This window comes from Plectrocnemia conspersa, unplaced genomic scaffold (genome assembly GCF_051122295.1).
Source record: "Plectrocnemia conspersa isolate PC_06_02 unplaced genomic scaffold, ASM5112229v1 ptg000012l, whole genome shotgun sequence".
Lineage (NCBI taxonomy): Eukaryota > Metazoa > Arthropoda > Insecta > Trichoptera > Polycentropodidae > Plectrocnemia > Plectrocnemia conspersa.
The window spans coordinates 19248437-19257378 of NW_028277176.1; the positions used below are offsets into that span (position 1 = coordinate 19248437).

The window sequence follows — 8942 nt, forward strand, 5'->3', positions numbered from 1 at the left end:
TAATCACCGATTCTTGAAATTAGTGGGTTTGCGTGGTCTCGCGAGATTTTTTTATAGTATTTTTCGGTTTGATAATAACAATATTCTTTAATGGTAGGAATTAAATGTTTGGTGTGGAGTTTTTTAAGGTTAGTATAAAACGGTGTATTATAAATTATTTTTATGGCTTTATTTTGAATTACTTGAAGTTTATTAAAATTACTATTACTCGCGTTACTCCACACTGAACAAGCGTAAGTTAAAACAGGTCTGATTAATTGTCTATAGACTAGAATTTTATTTTTTATTGTAAGCGCACTTTTTCTATTAAATATTGATTTTAGAGCCGCAATGGCGCCGAGCCCTTTCGACCGGAGTTCAGTTATATGTTTATTGAATTTTAGTCTGGAGTCCAGGTGTATACCCAGATATTTAACGCTCGCTCTCCATTCAATGTTATGCCCTTGTTCACTTTTAATGGGTGCAGGCAAGGGTTGTCTACGTTTAGTGAATATTATTGCTTCTGTTTTGTCTTGATTAATTTTAATTCTCCATTTCATAAAATATTTTTTTAAGTTTTCAAGGGATTTTTGAAGTTTAACTGCAATAGGTTTAAGACCATAAGAACTAGTAAGGATTGCAGTGTCGTCAGCGTACATTGAGAGTTTAGTATTTTTTAACATTGGAATATCATTAGTATATAGAATGAAGAGAAACGGGCCAAGTATACTTCCTTGAGGAACACCAGCTGGTATTTTACGCGGTGTCGAAAATGTATTATTTAGCGAAACAACATAGCTTCGATTCTTCAGGTAAGACCGTAACATGTGAATAATGTAATAGGGAGTTTCATATTTTAAAAGTTTATACATTAATCCATCATGCCATACTGTATCAAAAGCCTTTTCCATATCTAATAATAAAAGACCAGAACTTTTTTTCATATTAAAATCGGCAGATATGTGCTCTGTTAATCTATTAAGTTGATGCGTAGTCGAGTGATTTTCGCGGAAACCAAATTGCTCATTAATGAGTTTGCTATTAAGAGATTCTTTTAATCGAGATAATATAATTTTTTCAAATAATTTGCTAAATGAGGGAAGTAAACTTATCGGGCGGTAGTTAATTGGTATGTTATCTGCTTTGCCAGGTTTTTTTATCGGATGAATTTTTGCCGTTTTCCAGATTATTGGGAAATATCCAAAAGATAAGCATGAATTAAAAATGTTATTTAAGTACTTAAAGCAAACAAAAGGAAGGTTTTTAATCAATATATTCTCTAATTTATCTATACCTGGAGCCTTTCTATTTGATAATCGTTTAACAATACTAAGAATTTCTGATATGCCGACTTGGTTAATGGATTTTTTATCTATTGGAGTTTTACTAATATCTTTAATTGCCCGGTCTACTTTATTTTGGGTTTTTTGGTCAATGTAATTTTGCGTAAGTTGATAAGATGTAGAAAATGTCTCAGCTAAAATCTCGACCTTCTCCTGAGTCGTGTTAGCTACGTTGTTTCCGGTTTTTAAAGGTGGTATATTTGAGTTTTTATTTTTAAGCGATTTCGTCATTCTCCATAAGGAATTATCTCCCGGTTTCAAAGCTTTTAGTTTACGCGACCACGAAGCGTTTTTGATGTTTTGAATTTGAACGCGAATTTCATCAGTTAGTTTGTTAATTAGAGTTTTAAGTTGGGGCGATTTATTTTTGTGCCATTGCTTTCTCATATTATTTTTAATTTTAATACGTTTAATTATTTCTGGGGTGAGTTCTATGTTATTCCAAATATTTTTACGCGACGGAATTGATGATATTTTGGCCTGCTCGATCACGGATGTTAAGTAATGAATATCATCGTCAATAGTTTTAGTGTCATTTGAGGTATAATTCTGTCGTTTAACCAATACCCGAGACTCTACTATGCTTCTGAATCGCTTCCAATCAGCCTTTGCATAATTGAAAACGACCTCAGACACCATCTCGACCTCACCGTCCAACGTAAAGAATACTGGAAGGTGGTCCGAGGACAGAGCCTGGATGCAGTGCATGTTTGAAATCCGGGAATTACCCTTGACCAACGTTATGTCCAGAATTGACGGAGTCGTGTGGTTGGTAGGATAATGCGTTGGGGATTTCGGAAAATTTACAGTAGTGTCCGTATCGTGTAAATAATCAAAGATTAATTTACCGGATCGATTCGCACCGGGGCAATCCCAATGCATGTGTCTCGCGTTAAAGTCTCCAGTTAATATCACGGATTCTCCAAGACGAAACACATCATCAAGGTCACCTCGAAGCAACCTGTCACCGGGAGAATTATACCCCGCGACAATTATTATTAATTTATTATCGTGTTTAATTTGTATCGCGACAGTTTCAAGATTAGTCGTGTTTGTTGTAATGCGCGCGTGTTTAATTGATTTTTTTACAAATATCGCGACCCCTCCGCCTGGCCTTGAGAGACGGTCCCTCCGGAGGCAGACAAAGTTCGGTATAAAAACGTTGACGTGTGGTTTGAGGTAAGATTCGGTGATTACGACAATATCAATTTTGTACTCACTGATCAGCAGTTTCAGTTCTCCAGTTTTATTTCGGAATCCGCGTGAATTCCACGTCAAAACGTTGAGCCCCACCTTAGAAGAGCACATCGAGATATTCGACCATCATCAAGGCGATCTCCATTTTGCTGGCACACTTTCCAGCCTTGGTCCTGATTTCTTGAAGGACGAGCAACATCCTGCGTAGCTCTGAAGTTGGCATTGTGTCTGAGAGGGGCTCCTCAGGCTGCCTGGTTTGGGGACGTTGTGGCGCCTTGTTTATTGGTGCCGGTGCGGCGCCAACCTGGGCGTTCCATGAAGTGGCTGATGAGATCACTGCTGGGGTGGTTGAGGTTTTTACCAACGCTGGTTTCGTTGGTTTCAGTGCAGGAAATTGCGCTTGCTCGAGGTTGAATATGTTGTTCGGCTGCGACGAGTGAACAGTGGGAGTCGGTCTCTGTTGTCTCTTCTGAGTTTTCTGTAGGTATTCTAACCTACGAGGGCAGTCCTTAAAATTGGCCGGATGGTCTCCTCCACAACCAGTGCAGATGGCGGGTGCTTCTCGGTCCTTCTTAGAGCACTCGTTCGTGGCGTGGTTTCCGGGGCATTTGACGCACCTGGGAGCTCGTTGACAATTTCTTGCAGCGTGGCCGAATTGTTGACACCTGAAACATTGCGTTAAATGCAACTTATTACGCTTGTACTTTTCAAGCGTGGCCTTGGTGAAGCAAACGTACCGGATGCTTCTTATAGTGCTCGTTGTTGTATTAGCCGGAAACTGGACAAGGTAGAGCCTAGAGTCTCCTTGTTTCTCGGTCTTGGTCTTCATTGCCGTCACCTTGACGACGCTAAGTCCTTGACGTTCGAGATCTGCGGCAATGTCTTCGGTGGGGACCTCTGGGAGCCCTCTCAGCACGGATTTCACTGTTTTATCGTCGTCGGCGGTGAATGTGTGAAAGGCGCGTTGGCCCTTCAGTCCATCCATTAACAACGCGCGTGCTTCAAACGACGCGCAAAGTACTGACACATTGCCACTTCCCGTGTATCGCAACGAGAAGTTCGATGTTTTTGTGATCGACTTAATTAAGTCGATCGTCTGGAGGTGTGTTCCCGTGATCTCTACGATCACAGGCGGTATCCTCTGCTGCTTCCTTTCGATCACTTCGGGAAGCTTTTCATACCTGTTTTGGCTCGTGGTCGGAGGCATCTTAGCATCCTGGGAAACTTTCGATGTCTTTTTGGGTACCTGCCACTCGTGGTCTGGCAGGCCTGAAGTTGATTGTGAGGCGTTTAGGTACGCCTTCAACGTTCCAAGAGAACGCTTGCGCGTCTGCGCCTTCTTCATGGCGCTGTCTTTGTAGCTAATTGCAGTGGGCGTGTCTATCGTTGCAGAACGGTAGCGGGGGTGTCCTTCGTACGATAACGGAGCGAAGCGCGAATGCGACCGCTCGCGTCAACAGCACAGAGTGGACTGATTTTTACATAAACTAAAATATTATATATACTTGAGTTCGTAATAGAATTATATTATTCTTATAAAATATGTTTAGTTTATCTGCTACATATTAAAAAATGTTTCACAATAGTTTCAAACAGAAGTTAACATAGTAGATAGTCCATTAACAATAAATGATTTTTTTTTATAAAACTGCTAAGTGAAAATGTAATAAAAACTTTAATGAGATTCGAATAGTGCGCACTGACAAAGGCACCTAAGAGAGCTTTGAAATCCCAGCTGTCGTTCTCGCAGCTTTCTTAATGGAAAGAGTTTGTTTTTGGTTCAAGATCCGGATTTCGCCTTTGCCTTCCACTCTCAGGTTGATAGCAACCCTTGCGCCGTACCTTTGTATTGTTTAAAAGGTCCACGGGCCGTCGGGAACAATTCAATATTAAGGGTCTGATATCGCAACCAGATCTGAAGTGGCTGCAAAGAATATGCGAAAATACATAACACAAATGCACGACGGGATTAAACGTATACCCACTTCACTTTTTCCTCCAAATTACCCGCTTGAGGCTTAAACGTTTTGACATATTAGCGATCACAATAATTCATCCGTGGTGCGTATCGATTTAGAGATCTTTTCCCATAAACGAAGAGGAAGTATACACAGTGAGCTCACTGGTAGGAATGTATGAATCATTGAGAGTTAATGGGGAAAGAAGTATAAATAAATTGAACGAATGTTTGTGAAAGGTTTTCATTCGTCATTTTTTGTGGTTTTTGTGTAAATATAAAATATATATATATACATAAAAACCACATATGAGTATTTATTATTATTGTTTGTATAGGTCTACTAATATATTGGGCAATAATGAATGCTGTCTGGCACTGTTTTTATATTTATTAATAACCTTATATATTTTCACTTTTACATGTTTTTTACAATAAAAATAATATTAAATCCAGCATTACTTTCAAAGCTTTCGTGAAATAGTTGCGTGACGTTATTAATAGCCAGAAATTTAGCACAATGGCCGCGATCCATTGAAATCGAAGAGAATCAAGGAAATATAACATCTCTATTGAGTGAATCCCATGAAAAAAATGAATCAGGCACAGGGATACGACTTCGATTTAATAGTAGCACACATTTGAAGCTGAGTAATTCTGAAAGAACCGTACGTGGGTGGCTGTTAGCATTTTCTAGGGGCGATATTTTATACGAGAGTCTTTCTTCAATCTGCCGCTGATCAATAATGATAAAAGATTCTAGTCGTCCGACGTAAGCCCCATTATTCTTCGTGCTCTTGCCAAGAAGCTGAGAAGAGAGAAAGAAAAAAAAACGTATATCTGAATTTATAAACTGTCGCCACGTCTCGAGACCGCGACTTGATATGATAATTTGGCTTCGCAGGGGATTTTTTGGCATTAGTGGATTCTTGAGATGAGCTCAAAAGCTCGATAAGTCGTCGGATTGTGGCATTCAGAATTTTGAATTATGACAAGAAAAAACTTTTTAGAACATTGATATAAAATTATACAATAGTTTTATATATAATCTTAAATTGTGAAAATAAAATAATCAATTTGTGTTTAACAAAATATTAAATATATTTTTTTAAGATAAATATTTTATCACAAATTTTAGATTTATAAAAATAGAAATTAGATCTTTACAGTTTTCAAGGCAAAAGCTCCAAGAGTAAGGCCAAAATCTCATAGAAAATGCTAAGATATTGTGTTTATAGAATATTTAATTAAATATCTAAAACAGGCTTTAAATTAGTTAAAAAACTTTATAATCTTTCAAAGTTCGAAGCGATTGATTTTTATCAGTTGATATGTGATCTAATTTCATTTGATGCAACATTTGCAATAAAATTGACTGCTTTTATTTTAGTGACAATCAGTGAGGAATACCGGCTTGTTATTTTGCGTCAACCTGTAGATCTCATTGAAAACGATACAGTTTATGAGGATTTGCAAAATGTTTTTATGCGGGCAAAGCCATATATGATACCTATGTATGTGTACATAGAGCATTTGCCAACAATTTCACAAGCGCACATATTCAAACACTTTAACAACGTTTAATCGCAGCTATCAAAGTTGTTTTTTAACGATTTAGTTTTTTAAAGATAGCCTAATCGTCATAGGGCAAATGAGCTCAAATTACAGTCACGAACGTCGGAATATCTCCGAATTTATGAGAAGGCTGCTCGTGGTACGTACGCCTAGAGCAATTTGGCGTCAATGTCATTAACGACTACTCCGCCGGTTTGAACTCCGACTCTAACATTTCAATTTCGGCGGCGGAGTGAAAAAGGATATTGCGCCGTAATTAAAAAGTGCAAAGGGGACGATGAAAAGCCCCGGGAAAGTTAGCACGGACCCTTTTCTAGGGTTTGTCGGCGACGGAACCGACTATACGTGTGCAATTAATGGTTCGGCACACCCGTCAAAATGAAGAGGTTTTCTCACGGAATAGCCATAGAGCGACATATTAGTTTATTGATTTGGATGAGTTGAAAAAAATTTCAAAATATTCATTTTAGACACAGTTGTAGTTTTTTGTAACCATTTAGTACTTTAATAGCCGTTAAACAGTTACAGGGTGATTTGCTTCTTTTTTTGCTAGGAAAAGAATTAAAGAATAAATTGTCTAATTCCCATATTTTTTACAAGAGAATGAAAACATGTGGGGCTTAATTTTATTCACCTAAATACAGAAACAAAAAAGTTTTTTATAAAAAGGCAAATATTAACGGAAAAAACTTTAAAATAAGTAAAGACATAATAATTCATAGTAAGACTGACACAAGTAATATAAGAAAGACTTGAAATGTGACGAATATCTAAAAAAAACAATAGATATGGAGAGAAAGATATCATTTCTTTTATATTTAGTAAAAATTATATTAGTGACATATTTAGGTAAGAGGTTTATTTAATACATATGTACGTTTAGGTAAATACGCAGTTAAGTTAAACTGAAAATATAGTTGAAAAGCAAACTTGCGTACATGGTAAGCAAAAATTGATTCTAATTGTTGAGATTTTATATTGAAAAACTTATTTTATCTACTTGAATTAAATAAAATTAGAATTGTGTATCTCAAACTTTAACAATTAAACACATACATTTTATTAAAAATATTTTGACAAAAATTAAAATAAATAAATGATATTTTCACAATATTTGACACACATTTAATTAGCTTATGTTTATAGAAAACATACTATAATATAAATTATATACAATGTATTTCATAAATTATTCATGGTAATAGTAACTCTTACAAAAATAGTTTCACTATCGCTAAAATACCATAAGGAAATTAACACGTTATCGTTGCGTGCAAATTGCGACTAATACGTACGAACATGCTAAATAAAAATTCAATAAGAAAAACATATTTGTTTGTTAGATTGTATTTTGGCGTGTAATTTTAATATAGCCATGGTAATATAATAAAATATTAAACGAAACAATAAAAATATACCTTAATGATTTTTATATTATACCGAACTTATTTTATCAAGCAATCAGTCAATTAAGCATTAGCGTACTTCATAGTATTTTAACGAATATTTTCAGTAATGATTTAATTTTCTACCTTATTTTTTTAAATATGTTGGTATAAGTAAATACACCCATACCTCGCTATACGGCCGCTCTTTATACGGCCCTCTTCAATTAAGGCACGTTTTCGATTTACGGCCTAAAATGCTATAACGGCAAAAAAACTTTTTTTCGATGTCGATTTTAAAAAAAATTAAAAATAGATTTAATTTGCATAATTTTAAAATGAAAGGTGAAGCAGCTAGCGCCGATGAGGCCACATCTAAGGAATATCCCAACATTTTAAAGGGAATTATTGAAAGAGTTGGTCATAAACCTGAACAAGTGTTTAACGTAGACGAAACAGGGCTTTATTGGAAGCGAATGCCTGATTGTACGTACATTTCAAAAACCAAAAAATCTGCGCCTGGTTATAAGGTGTCTAAAGAACGATTAACTTTGCTACTTGGTGCAAATGCCGCGGGTGATTTTAAGCTAAAACCACTTTTAATATATTTGTCCGAAAATCCAAGGCCTCTTGAAGGACTAAATAAAAATTAATTACCCGTCATATGGAGATCCAACAAGAAAGCTTGGATGACTAAAGCTACTTTAGAGGATTGGTTCAAAAATCACTTTTGCACAGAAGTGAAAAAATATTTGCGAGACAATAACTTAAGCAACAAGGCTTTGCTAATTTTGGATAATGCACCAGGGCATCCTACTAATTTATCCGAACTATCTGAAGATGTCATGATTGAGTACCTTCCGAAAAATACAACAGCTCTGATCCAATCAATGGATCAGGGTGCAATAGCCACTTTTAAGGCATATTACCTACGCCGAACTTTCCGACAACTTATAAGGGTAACCGATGGTAAATCTTCAATTAAAAGATTTTGGAAAAACTATAACATCAAGGATGCTGTTGACAGCATCAGTGAATCATGGAAGGAATTAAAATTAACAACAATGAACCATGTTTGGAAAAAAATATGGCCAGAACGTGTAAAAAGTACTGATGCAGAAGTTAATTGCCTTCCTGAAATTAGGCAAAACATTTTGGATCTAGCACATGATCTCGGCTTTGAAGGTTTGAACGAACGTGATGTGCTTGATCTATTTGAATCTGATAAGGAACTCCTTTCAAGAAACTCATTCATTTGCAAGCAGAACTGGCATTTGAAAAAAAAGACAGAGCCTGTTGTATTCAAACAGCTAACATCAAAAAAATTGTCAAAAGCTTTTTCCTGTTTCGAACATGGAATAAACATCTTCCTTGAAAACGATCCTGACGTCGAATGTAGCGCTAAAGTTTCTCGAGGAATTAACTCAGCCATTAGCTGTTATTAATCACTGAAGAACGAAAGAGACAAAAAGGCAAGACAAACAACGTTGGACAATTTTTTTAAGC

At 36.2% G+C, this 8942-nt stretch overlaps 1 protein-coding gene across 1 annotated transcript; it reads right to left on the reverse strand.

Annotated features, from left to right (window-relative positions):
• Window positions 1-274: 274 nt before the first annotated feature.
• On the reverse strand, window positions 275-3992 carry LOC148228499 (uncharacterized). The gene is made up of 2 exons (XM_088199649.1): window positions 3257-3992; window positions 275-3184 (listed from the first exon to the last, which is right to left on the reverse strand). The coding sequence occupies exons 1-2, from the start codon at window positions 3862-3864 to the stop codon at window positions 2617-2619; spliced, it is 1176 nt and encodes a 391-aa protein (XP_088055775.1). The 5' UTR covers window positions 3865-3992; the 3' UTR covers window positions 275-2616.
• Between the last annotated feature and the right edge of the window lie 4950 nt (window positions 3993-8942).